We start from the raw sequence: 13549 nt of genomic DNA on the forward strand, positions 1-13549 counted from the left end.
CGATGCAAGGAAACTATATTCCTGAAGCACTATGGTCAAGATGCTTGCTGGATTCATCGTTATGGTATCTTCCTGGGGTCCTGCTGCTTCATGGCTGTACTCTCTGATTTGCTGAAGTATAAAAGACTCTGCGTCCCTCACCAGTGGCTCCATCTCTGTTGAGCTAAGTGCCAGAGACACTTGGGTCCATGAGGCAAGCTAATGCAGGGGTTGGATCAAAGTTGGATGCCAGAGGATTCCGTTTGCATGCGAAGAGCTCACGCGGTAACTTCAGGAGGACCTGTGCCAACTATTTTGCAACAGTAGTTGACTGCAAGTGTGCCTCAAGGAAAGTCACCACATCAATCAGCGAATGGCTGTAAGTTTGAAGTTGGTTGGGTTGGATTGCAAACGGCTCCATCAACTTCACAAGCTGTTCTAAATTGGCTCAGTTACTTCCTGTACTCGCCCTCAGATTTCTTGACTGTTAGCTAGTGATAGATAAGGATAGTGATGCACAAGCTACGCCTATTTGAAACATCGGCATCTACTGGCAGCATTTACCGCCAGATTCAGAAGCTCAAAAACCCCATTACAAAAAAGCTTGAAAACCCCTTTTAGATTTTTGTCCAGAGTGTAGAAGAAAAAAACGTAACTTAATTTATGATGGTTTTTATTTTATTTTAGTTATTTTTACAGTCAAAGAGAGTAGTTTCAGTATAGTTTTCTTTTTTCAAATATTTTAATTTCACTTTACTAAATAGTTTTTCCAGTTTTAGTTTTAGTTTCAGTTTTCATTTACTATAATAACCTTGCCTATAGGTGTGTGTTTGTGTAGACACTGCTAGCTGGTTGACTGCTGCTCTGCTGCATGAGCTCAGGAAGGGTGACTCATTTGTTCTGGAAGCTGATATTCTATGGCCTGGTCCTCATAAAGCGGCCTGCGTGATTATGCTCTGAGCCACAGTGGCCGTCCGTTAGCTCACCACCCGCTCGCACGCCCAGTGCTGGCACTACTGGACAATGTGAAAACTAATGATACAGTCCCAATGGAAATCATCTGCAGCCTGCCTGCCTGCCGGCCTCCCTAAAGGGTGTGTGTGTGTGTTTCTGTTATTATGTAACCTTTTATAGGGCTGGAAAGAACTCTCTCTCCCAGCAGCATGTCTCTCTCTCACTGCCTTGCCCTTTCCCCTCGCCACACTGAAGGCTGCAGTAAGCTCAGACTAAAGGCAGCTCAGACCGGTCATCAGGCCTAACCTCACTGACATACAAGACAGGACATTAAGTCAAAACTGACTACTTCGACAATAGATACAGATTTATTTAGCTTTCACACCTTTAGTATAATTTATGTTTTTAGCTTTGTTTTTGGTGTAAAACATAGTGCCCCTTACCCAAATGTGTTAGCTGAAATGTGCAATTCCAAATCCTTCCACAATGCCATTCAGTTGACTTTGACTGCAGTGGGTAACAGGTACTTTCTGTATCCCCTCTGTCCCCAGGGAGAGGAGGTTGTGACTGGGCCAAGGGAACGCAACAGTGGTGTGTCGGTGTCCTTCTCCTCCATAGACGACGTGGCCAGTGTGGGTCCCCTCAGCGCCAGCTCCCAGGGTAGTGTGGGTCCTCCCAGTGTCTCGTCCCAGGGCAGAGTGGGCCCTCCTTGGGCTGGGGCAAAGGCAGGGGTGTTGAGCACTAGGGCCAGTTGGAGTGCCGGAGACGCCTGGCAGACGGCAGGGAGGGGGGCGGAGGAGGACGAGAGGAAAGACAAGCTGACAGAGGTGCCTGTGTGCTCCGCTATCCTGCGCTCCTCTATCCGCTCGCTCTCTCCGTTCCGCCGGCACAGCTGGGGCCCAGGGAAGAATCCTGCAGGAGAGACAGACATGAACCAACGCAGGTGAGTCCTCTTAACCCCACACACTGACCTCTAACTCAACACACTCACTACCCTATGGTACATACCCAGGAAGGATAGCTATGGATGGATGGTGAAAAGTCATAATCTGTGTGAACTAGAGGTCGACCGATTATGATTTTTCAATGCCGATACCGATTATTGGAGGACCAGAAAGGCCGATGCCGATTAATCGGCCAATTTTTAAAATATATATATATTTGCAATAATTACAACAATACTGAATGAACACTTATTTTAACTTAATATAATACATAAATAAAATCAATTTCGCCTCAAATAAATAATTAAACATGTTCAATTTGGTTTAAATAATGCAAAAACAAAGTGTTGGAGAAGAAAGTAAAAGTGCAATATGTGCCATGTAAGAAAGCTAACGTTTAAGTGCCTTGCTCAGAACATGGGAACATATGAAAGCTGGTGGTTCCTTTTAACGTGAGTCTTCAATATTTCCAGGTAAGAAGTTTTAGGTTGTAGTTGTAGGTTGTAGTTATAGAACAACTATTCCAAGTCTCAGAGCGAGTGATGATTGAAACGCTATTAGCACGCACCCGCTAACTAGCTAGCCATTTCACATCGGTTACACCAGCCTAATCTTGGGAGTTGGTAGGCTTGAAGTCATAAACAGCGCAATGCTTGAAGTACAGCGAAGAGCTGCTGGTGCCTACCACCGCTCAGTCAGACTGCTCTATCAAATCATAGACTTAATTATAATATAATAAACACACAGAAATACGAGCCTTAGGTCATTAATATGGTCGAATCCGGAAACTATCATCTCGAAAACAAAACGTTTTTTCTTTCAGTGAAATACGGAACCGGTCCGTATTTTATCTAACGGGTGGCATCCATAAGTGTAAATATTCCTGTTACATTGCACAAACTTCAATGGTATGTCATAATTACGTAAAATTCTGGCAAATTAGTTCACAACGAGCCAGGCAATGAACGCAAGAGCAGTGACACAATTTCATGTTAGCAGGCAATATTAACTAAATATGCAGGTTTAAAATATATATACTTGTGTATTGATTTTAAAGAAAGGCATTGATGTTTATGGTTAGGTACATTGGTGCAACAACAGTGCTTTTTTCGCAAATGCGCTTGTTAAATCATCACCCGTTTGGAGAAGTAGGCTGTGATTCGATGAGAAATTAACAGGCACCACATCGATTATATGCAATGCAGGACACGTTAGATAAACTAGTAATATCATCAACCATGTGTAGTTAACTAGTGATTATCTTAAGATTGATAATTTTTTAGAAGATAAGTTTAATGCTAGCTAGCAACTTACCTTGGCTTCTTGCTGCCCTCGCATAACAGGTAGTCAGCCTACCATGCAGGCTCCTCGTGGAGTGCAATGTAAGACAGGTGGTTAGAGCGTTGGACTAGTAACCAGAAGGTTGCAAAAACGAATCCCTGAATCCCCCCTGAACAAGGCAGTTAACCCCCGTTCCTAGGCCGTCATTGAAAATAAGAATGTGTTCTTAATCTGACTTGCCTAGTTAAATGAAGGTGTAAAAAAAATGTGGGTAAAAAATGTATTTGGTGGCCAAAAATACCGATTACCGATTGTTATGAAAACTTGAAATCGGCCCTAATTAATCGGCCATTCCAATTAATCGGCCGACCTCTAGTGTGAACCATAAGCCTCCAACTCCTACAGTATCCTGACTTGTCCTCAGTATGATGCTATCTATTGGGGAGTCACTTGAGACAGTAGTACCCTGGGAAGTGCAGTCTGCAGGGATGAGACTAGGACAGAGACTTGCTTTCCGAGGACTGGTCCTCATACGGCCTCAAGTTCAGACACTTTGTGTTTGTGTGTCAGTGGGCTACTGTTTGTGTGTGTGAGCGCATGTGTATGTAGATATTTGTCTCTGTGTGTATTTAATCCATGGTTGTCCCTCAGGGGGCCTTATACAGTACAGTTAGATACTCCTGGAGGCACCTCTGTGTCAGTGGACTTTGTGGGAAAGGCCTGGTCCAGGTCAAAGGTTAAGCACTGTGATTTTTATTGCCACCATTTTCCTTCTTATTCATTATCACCCATTTGATCATGTACTGTACTGTCAGTGCTCTCATCTCTCTCTGTTCATCCCATCTTTTCTGTCATCTGCTCATCTCCCCATCTTTTTTCAGTTTATTGCAAGGTCAAGGGGAAGGGAAGCCTCGAAAGCCAACATTTCATAGGAGAAGGTACCACACAGCTATTCCTCAATGTTTCCATTCTGACTCTCTCTGGTGTGTCACTGCCAAGCTGTTTTTTAATTACGGGAAGAAAATGTAAAACGTATTGCTACCTATATTGAGCACTCCCTAATCAAATCAAATTGTATTTTATGTGCCTTATGCTATGGAAAAATCATTTCTAAAACATATGAAGAATGAAGACAGTGAAAACTTTATTTCTCTCCAATATAATATGTATCAAGCCACCTCAATGGAAAAAAACCTTCTCCATTAACCCACCACTTTTACCTTTGACCATCACATCTCACCCTGAAATAACGTCACCCTTTCCCTTCTGCTCCTGTCTGTCTGTCTCTCCTCTCCTCTCCTGTCCCTTTCCATCCCTCTCCCTCCCTGGCTTCTCCCTGTCAGTATGAGCTGGTGTCCCTCCAACGTCCCCCCTCCCCACCCGGAACAGATTGATAGCAGAAGGTATGCCATCACGTGTCAACTAATAGCTTAAGAGGACAAACACACAAACAATATGAAAGAAGCCTCTACATGTTCTCTGCTCTGTGCATGTCTGTATCTGGCTTGGTGTGTCTCTGGCTTGGTGTGTCTCTGGCATGGTGTGTCTCTGGCTTGGTGTGTCTCTGGCTTGGTGTGTCTCTGGCTTGGTGTGTCTCTGGCTAGGTGTGTCTCTGGCTTGGTGTGTCTTTGGCTTGGTGTGTGCTTTGTCACTGCTGCTGTTTCTCTCTCTTTGTCTTATTCACCTTGTTGGTCAGTTGTGGTCGACCTCAGCGATGCACAGTCACTTATCTTCTTCCACTCTCTCTCTGTCTCTCTCTCTCTCTCTCTGAGACAAGGAAGCTAGAATTTAGAGAGGAAGCATCAAGCATCTTTAGAACAATAGTATTATACTGCTACACTGCTGGTTAACTATTGCAAAGATTAGAATGACTAATATAATCATCATCATCAGTGAGCCAGACAGGTGAGTTATGGTTTTAGTTCAGTTCATCTCGCTTAGCCAGACTTACAGCTTCAGTGAGAGGATGAATTAACACACAGCTAGAACGAGATAATAGGTCTGTTGTATTCTAATACTGAATGCTGATTTCTTATGCATTCATAAATTACATAAGTATGGTCTCAAAGGAGTTTATTTGTCGCCTATTATTTAACATGCTACACTTTTTAATCAAGTCAACTAGGTTGTTTAACTGATTTGAAGCTTGGGGAATTGTATTTTTATGTTTATTTTACTTCAGTTATTTCCCCCTTACATTTGTGTTTAGGTTTACATGTATGTGTTCCTTCCTGTTTGTGCTGGTGTTCATATGTATTTAATTTGGCTATACATGCTTTTGCTCTTTTCTGTATTTCATCATCACCTCACTGCTCTACTGCAGGGATCTAGTTAAAGGACAAATCCACTCCAAAAATATATTTTGGTATTTTTTTCATTAGTCCACTTTTAAAACAGTCCCAAATGTTTTGTATGTCGACAGTCAAGTTTTCAAGATATTAGACTTTCAAGATGTGCCAAACCCCTCATCATCATGATGTGGCAAGTGACACTTTGCTTCTTGAAAATCGAATATCTTCAAAACGTAAATGCTGACATGCAAAACATTTTGGGACTGTATCAACAGTGGACTAATTAAAAAAAAAATATATATATATATATTGTTTTGGAGTGGATTTTTCCTTTAACTGTGAATATGTGTATGTACTTGTGCACTCCACTTGTGTGGTTTCAGTTTTGAAATAACTGATTGTGTCATCCTTTCCGGAGCATGAAGATCTGCTGGGTGTGAGTTCACTTCCTACCAAGGGTTTAAAGATCTCACAGGGTGTTTGTATCTACTGTCCCTAAACAAATTACCACATCTATCACCAGAAACACCAGTGGAGTGTTCTTTCACTAACATGGTATTGTTGTGTCTGCAGTTACAGTTTGGAGGGTCTGGCTGGAGAGGAGGATGCTGGGAAGATCTCCTCTGGTGTGGGAACTGTTGCGCGTCTGGACAGTGAGGAGAGGGGCTCACTTCTGTCCCTAACAGAGGAGCAGGAGTCAGACCTGGGAGACTACAGCAGCCTCGACAGCCAGGTAACCCTCGCACACTATACTGTCCAGACGTATCTTTACGATAGATGTCCTGTGTTTTGCTTGCACAATGACTTGCACTTGCACTGAATCAATGAATCTTCATACCATCCCATGTAGACTGGTTCTCTCTATGCACAGTAGTGTAATTCATGTTTTATTTTCACCCAGACAGCTCACTGATATCTCTCTCTCTCTCTCTCTCTCTCTCTCTCTCTCTCTCTCTCTCTCTCTATCTCTATCTCCTTTATTTCAGAAATCAGGAAGAGTTCTGCCTGTGAGACACAGCTGTCCCTCCATTCCTCACCAAGCACTCACCAAGTCGGTGTCCATGCTGGCCATCAGTCACAGAGACCTGGAGGGTGAGGGTCACTTTTACACTCTCTCTCTGGGTTACCCTCTACATCCTTCTCTCGCTCTCTCTCTATGGTAACATGGTGGTACACAAGGCCAGGGCCTGTACCCACAAAGCGTCTCAGAATAGGAGTGCTGATCTAGGATCAGTTTAGCCTTTTAGATCATTATGAATAAGATTATATGGACAGATCCTAGATCAGCACTCCTACTCTGAAATGCTTTGTGGATTCAGGCCCATTCCTCTATCTATCCAACAATCAAGTCTCCTGTCACCTGCTGTTTCCAACCTCGTCCTACAGGTCAATTGTCTCTCTGTCCCTCTGCTGTGTTTCCCAGACAGGAATCAGGTGGTTTGTTAACTCTCTCAATCCCAATCTCCTCTGGGGCTAACAGGGGCTACTGTTAGATTTTCTCTTCACTATCACTGGGGTTGTTATTTCTCCCTTCTCTGGTTTCCCTGTCCCTTTGTGTAGGGTTCACTCATTTGATCACTTGGAAGGGAATGAGGGACGGCCCAGGTTCTTGTGCTAATTTAACGTGTGATTTGATATTTGTTGTACCCTTGAACTGGATAGCCAATGGACGGACTCGACCAAAGTAGCGCATCTCCTTCTCTTTCAGCATCTCTCCGATCTTCCCAAAATCTAGAACATTATTTTTTATTGGCACTTCCTCCAGTGATGAGGAGGAGGTATTGAGTAAGTTCTACAGTTCCCAGAATGCCCTGAGTGGCCCCTTAGCCCCTGGCTGCTTTCTGTGTAGTGTGCCTCTAGGTCAACCCGTGTCACTAAAGGACGTTACCTCTAAATCAACTCTTTTAAATCAATTCATCTCTGTTTGGTCTCCTAAACTTAACAAGGTTAACAATGTCAGGCAAATAATTTGGTTTGCTAAAATATAAATCAGAAGAAGTCATTGTTTCTAAAAAGAAAATTACTTACATAGGCTTAAATCGCCTCTAGTCACTAATGCAAATCTCAACAGGTGATCTAATATGCACTGTTTGCAGTTCTGTTTATGTGAAGTTTCAAGCAAATTCAACTATTTGATCAGTTTCGAAAACCTTGGCTGCCATGAAAATGACTGAAAAAATTATAAAAGGATGTCAAACCTGCCAAGATGTTCACATATTTCATAAATGTTCATGAACAGTTAACTCTTTTGTCCTTTTAAGAGCCCTATATTTCTGAACTATATCTACATTGCTGAAACCCATGCAAGAACAGCAGACTCATTGTGCAGATTTTTTAAAAGAGTAGGGACGCTGTAGCAGAGTGAAAGCCCTTTGCAGTCCAGTCAGCCGTATGTTATATCTGCTGGAGACGCATATAAACCCAGAATCTATTTCCCACTATTGGTATCTAACTGAGATCAAATAATCAGCTTTCTGTTAGCATAGTAGCCCCTTTTCAAAGTAGCCCTTTTCCTATTGTATTTGACATGGCTGACGTTCCTATTATGTCTCTCCTGTGAGTTTTACACACATTTCTCCCCTCTCTTTCCTCCATCAGTTCTATTTATTCCCCCTAGCCTCCATTCTTTGGAATCCACATAAACACATTTCAAAGTGTTCCTGTTGGGCTTGACAGCTGCTACGAAGGATAGGAACATTTCACTGCTGCTTTCACACTCCTTTGAGCCTTGTATATTATTTTGGAGAGAACGATAGGAAGAAAATCCCTGTCTGGGCCGTTGCTGGAGGATGACGTTTCAAAGGGCTTTCGCTGCTCTAGTGTGTCATATCTACAGCTTAAGAGCTGTGAGAGATTTTGACTGGCAGTTTTTTTTGTTGTAAAAATGTCTCTGTGTTTGTCGTGATTTGTGTGTCTTATTGAGCTTTGTGGTAGTTCTGAGGCTGCGTTTCAGTGCTGTGTCTGGCCCTCAGTAAATGTCTTTATTATTGGCCACCCTTGACTACTACTGTACATGTATGCTGCATAATCGTCACATTCCTTTGTGTATGTATTTGTTGGTCTTGTTGTTAATTGGCCATTTCCTTAACCAAATGACCCAGTGTGCAATTCCACATGGACAGACGTTCCGCTAGCGGAACGCCTCACCAATATCCAATGGTAGAGCGTGGCGCGAAATACAAAATAATAAAAAATGCTATAACTTCAATTTCTCAAACATATGACTGTTTTACACCATTTGAAAGATAAGACTCTCGTTAATCCAACTACATTGTTCGATTTTAAAAAGACTTTACAGCGAAAGCAAAACATTAGATTATGTCAGGAGAGTACCCAGCCAAAAATAACCACACAGCCATTTTCAAAGCAAGCATATATGTCACAAAAACCCAAACCGCAGCTAAATGCAGCACTAACCTTTGATGATCTTCATCAGATGACACTCCTAGGACATTATGTTATACAATACATGCATGTTTTGTTCAATCAAGTTCATATTTATATCAAAAAACAGCTTTTTACATTAGCATGTGATGTTCAGAACTAGCATTCCCACCAAAAAATTCCGGTGAATTTACTAAATTACTCATCATAAACGTTGACAAAATACATAACAATTATTTTAAGAATTATAGATACAGAACTCCTTTATGCAATCGCTATGTCAGATTTTAAAATAGCTTTTCGGCGAAAGCACATTTTGCAATATTCTGAGTACATAGCTCAGCCATCACAGGCTAGCTATTCAGACACCCGCCAAGTTTCTGAGTAATTCTATTAGCTTTGCTGTTCTTCGTCAGAATGCACTCCCAGGACTTCTACTTCAACAACAAATGTTGTTTTTGTTCCAAATAATCCATAGTTATATCCAAATACCTCAGTTTTGTTCGTGCGTTCAGGTCACTATCCAAAGAGTAACGCGCGAGCGCATTTCGTGACAAAAAAAATCAAAATGTTCCATTACCGTACTTAGAAGCATGTCAAACGCTGTTTAAAATCTATTTTTATGCTATTTTTCTTGTAAAATAGCGATAATATTCCAACCGGACAATGTTGTATTCATTCAAAGAGGAAAAGAAAAAAATGGCGAGGTCTCGTGAATGCGCATCTCCAGTCTCTCTGTCACCAGGCAGTCCACTGACAAACTGGGTTGCTGTTATCTGCCCAGAGACAGGAGACACGTCAATCCGGTTTCTGAAGGCTTTAGAGAGCCAATGGAAGCCTTAGAAAGTGTCACGTAACAGCTCAGATACTGTAATTTCGATAGAGATGCAACAGAAGGACTACAAATTGTCAGACAGGCCACTTCCTGCTTGGAATCTTCTCAGGTTTTTGCCTGCCGTATGAGTTCTGTTATACTCACAGACACCATTCAAACAGTTTTAGAAACTTTAGTGTTTTCTATCCAAATCTACTAATTATATGCATATTCTCGTTTTTTTATCCAGCCATGAAAATACTGCCCCCTATCCACATCAGGTTTTAACCTGGTTCTGTTGGATATTGGTACTACTACGTGTTAAGTGATATCACCTCTGCTTGGAAATGTATTGTAATGGTTATGTAATGTATGCTTGTACTGAACCAAAATACTGATAAAAGTACATATATTTTTTTGGGGGGGGGGGGATTCCACTCTGTAATCTACGTTGTTTCAACATGCTTTCATTGCTCATATTGTATATAAATGTACAGCTATATTTTGATCATATTTATATTATTCTAACTACATTTACAACTCCCTGTCCCGTTTAAGGTGGCAGGTAGCCTAGCACGTAGAGTGTGGGCCAGTAACCGAAAGGTTGCTGGTTCAAATACCTGAGCCGACAAGGTGAAAAATCTGTAGATGTGTCCTTGAGCAAGGCACTTAACCCTAATTTGATCCAGGCGTGCCGCACTACTATGGCTAACCCTGTAAAACACCACATTTCACTGCACCTATCTGGTGTACCAATACAAATGTAAATAAATAAATGACACAATCTGCTGTTCCATTGATCCAGCTCATCACCTCCTCTCTATTTCTGCTGTAGGAATGGGATCGGCATCACTAGAGCACAGGTAAGACAGAAACCTTGTCCCGTTTTATATGGGTCTGTTCTTAAAGGCTATTTCTCCAGCAGGGTAGTATCTGGCAGTCTGAATGGCAGTATACTGAGTTTGTCTCTCTGGTTCTCCTACTCTTTTTCATCCAGCATCTTTGAGGAGGACCCGGGGCCACTGCGGAGCGACTCTGAGGGGAGACAGGGGACCAAGGTCAGCCGCACCTTCAGTTACCTCAAGAGCAAGATGAGTACTAAGAAGAACAAGGTGAGTCTGTCCATTCAGCCTCTCTTCCTCCTCCTGCACTAGCGGAGCAAATCACATTTTATTGGTCACATGCTTTGTAAACAACAACAGGTGTAGACTAACAATGAAATAACCGGCATAGGGCCTGGCTCAGAATTGCCCCTCAGGGGATAAATAAAGTTGTATTGAAGTTAATTGAATTTAAGAAGCTCCAGTAGTACACTACCTTTTCTGACCCTAGCGCTATTGTCTGTATTGGTGTTGAATCCAATGGATTATTACGTGTCTAAAGGTTTCTCATTATAGCTTGTTGGGTACAAGTTTTCAGGTTATAATTTATGTCCAGGCTAATAGCTGTGTGCAGGCTAATACACATATTGCAATCTCAAAACTGTCGTTTCCGGAATAAGATACTTTTCCCTGGCGCGTATCTGTGCTCTAGGTGTCATAATCAGATTGTAAATGACTGTGAGGGAGTATACAGTATATATCTGCTGGGTAAGTGTATCTGGCTGTGAGTCTGTGAGTTGTGAGAAGCAGAGCGAGGCGCCTAGTCTGCACGCAGTAGGGAAGCCAAACAGGAAACAGAGGCATGCTGTGGTTTGTCTCAAACAGACGTCTGTATGGCATCACTGCTGTTCCGAAAACAAACCACAATTCTTTCAGACCTAATAACATTAGACTTCCTGATAACATTAAGGGAAATAACAGTAATGCCCAGACCATGCATCAACACAGTTCTCATGTGATTTGATTTCCCTGTGTTGTATCCAAAACAATATCTTTCTATATATTTTTTAGCAGGCCTAGTTATTACATAGAAGAACATGCTTATCATCAAAAATGCTACTCAATCCATAACACATGCATACAGACCGAGAAAAATGTCCAATGTTTGTATAGCTTCCAATATGGGGTTTGAAAGTATGTACCTTGTACAGTGCATTCGGAAAGTATTCAGACCCCTTGACTATTTCCACATTTTGTTAAAGCCTTATTCTTAAATGTATTAAATTGTTTTTTCCCTCATCAATCTACACATAATACCCCTTCATGACAAAGCAAAAACAGGTTTTTAGACATTTTTGCTAATTAAAAAAAATTAACTGAAATATCACATATACATAAGTATTCAGACCCTTTACTGAGTACTTTGTTGAACCACCTTTGGCAGCGATTATAGCCTAGAGTCTTCTCGTGTTTGACGCTACAAGCTTGGCACACCTGTGTTTGGGGAGTTTCTTACATTGTTCTCTACAGATCCTCTCAAGCTCTGTCAGGTCTCTCCAGAGATGTTTGATCGGGTTCAAGTCCGGGCTCTGGCTGGGCCACTCAAGGACATCCAGAGACTTGTCCCAAAGCCAATCCTGCATTGTCTTGGCTGTGTGCTTAGGGTCATTGTCCTGTTGGAAAGTTAGCCTTGACCCCAGAATGAGGTCCTTAGAGATCTGGGGCAGGTTTTCACTCTGTACTTTGCTCCGTTCATCTTTGCTCGATCCTGACTAGTCTCCCAGTCCCTGCCGCTGAAAAACATCCCCACAGCATGATGCTGCCACCACCATGTTTCACTGTAGGGATGGTGCCAGGTTTCCTCTAGGCCAAAGAGTTCAATCTTGGCTTCATCAGACCAGAGAATCTTGGTTGTCCTTCTGGAATGTTCTCCCATCTCCACAGAGGTCACATCCCTGACCAAGGCCCTTCTCCCCCGATTACTCAGTTTGGCCGGGCGGGAGCTCTATGAAGAGTCTTGATGGTTCCAAACTTCTTCGATTGAAGAATGATAGAGGCCATTGTGTTCTTGAGGACCTTCAATGCTGCAGAAATGTTTTGGTACCCTTCCTCAGATACTGCCTCGAAACAATCCTGTCTCGGAGCTCTACGGACAATTCCTTCGACCTCATGGCTTGATTTTTGCTCTGACATGCACTGTCATCTTTGGGACCTTATATAGACAGGTGTGCCTTTCCAAATCATGTACAACCAATTGAATTTACCACAGGTGGAGTCCAATCAAGTTGTAGAAACATCTCAAGGATGATCAATGGAAACAGGATGCACCTGAGCTCAATTTCGAGTCTAATAGCAAAGGGTGTGAATATTTATGTAAATAAGGTATTTCTGTTTTTTTATTTGTAATAAATTATCAAACATTTCTCAACCTGTTTTTACTTTGTCATTATGGGCTATTGTGTGTAGATTGATGAGGAAAAACATTAATTTATTCCATTTTAGAATAATGCTGTAACGTGACAAAAGGGAATGGGTCTGAATACTTTCTGAATGCCCTGTACATACTTTACAATAGTTTGCTGAGACTGTGAGCTAGATTATAGGCCCGAAGTTTCAGTGGGGCTGGTGTGTAACGGAGACGGCAAAACAGTCAGCACAGACACTCATGGTACATCCATGGTAGCTCACTTCCTTCTGTTGGGCTGATGGCTGGCAACATGGGAACGCCAGAGTTCCATCTGTAGATTCTGTCTGCCTGTTGTTCCAGACCAGCCTACAGACCAGCTTTCAGACAGACTGTCACTGTAATAATGTATCAGACAGACAGACAGACTGCCACTGTGATGTTGTGTAGACATTTCCTGGCACACGGTCGCTCCCTGAAGCTGAGGGCTGATACAATACAGGATGAGGTAGGGGATATTGGTTCTTTGTGTTGACTAACGCCTGTTGCCTGTCTCACGGCTCACTGCTCAGAAAAGAACAGGCTCTGATACTCTTCTCTAAATACATATTCTTCCCTTTTTCAGGAGGAATTGCTTTAGCAACACATTTAGGTTGAGTCAGAATCATAGGATATTG

The 13549-nt window shown here is 42.2% G+C and overlaps 1 protein-coding gene across 8 annotated transcripts in view; it reads left to right on the forward strand.

The window, feature by feature from the left end:
• Nucleotides 1–13549, forward strand: part of LOC115151834 (A-kinase anchor protein 13) — a 172448-nt gene that overhangs the window by 135152 nt on the left and 23747 nt on the right. For 7 of the 8 annotated variants that reach the window (XR_003867369.1, XM_029696105.1, XM_029696100.1 and 4 more), the window contains exons 11-17: nucleotides 1485–1876; nucleotides 4040–4096; nucleotides 4502–4561; nucleotides 6023–6182; nucleotides 6436–6541; nucleotides 10483–10510; nucleotides 10645–10759. Coding sequence is in view for 7 of the 8 variants with exons in the window: in XM_029696105.1 (XP_029551965.1) it covers nucleotides 1485–1876; nucleotides 4040–4096; nucleotides 4502–4561; nucleotides 6023–6182; nucleotides 6436–6541; nucleotides 10483–10510; nucleotides 10645–10759 (918 nt within the window). In the remaining variant the exon portion in view is untranslated. The remainder of the gene's footprint in view (nucleotides 1–1484; nucleotides 1877–4039; nucleotides 4097–4501; nucleotides 4562–6022; nucleotides 6183–6435; nucleotides 6542–10482; nucleotides 10511–10644; nucleotides 10760–13549) is intronic. The other variant, XM_029696106.1, reaches the window with a different exon arrangement.

This window comes from Salmo trutta, chromosome 17, assembly GCF_901001165.1.
Source record: "Salmo trutta chromosome 17, fSalTru1.1, whole genome shotgun sequence".
Taxonomy (NCBI): Eukaryota; Metazoa; Chordata; class Actinopteri; order Salmoniformes; family Salmonidae; genus Salmo; species Salmo trutta.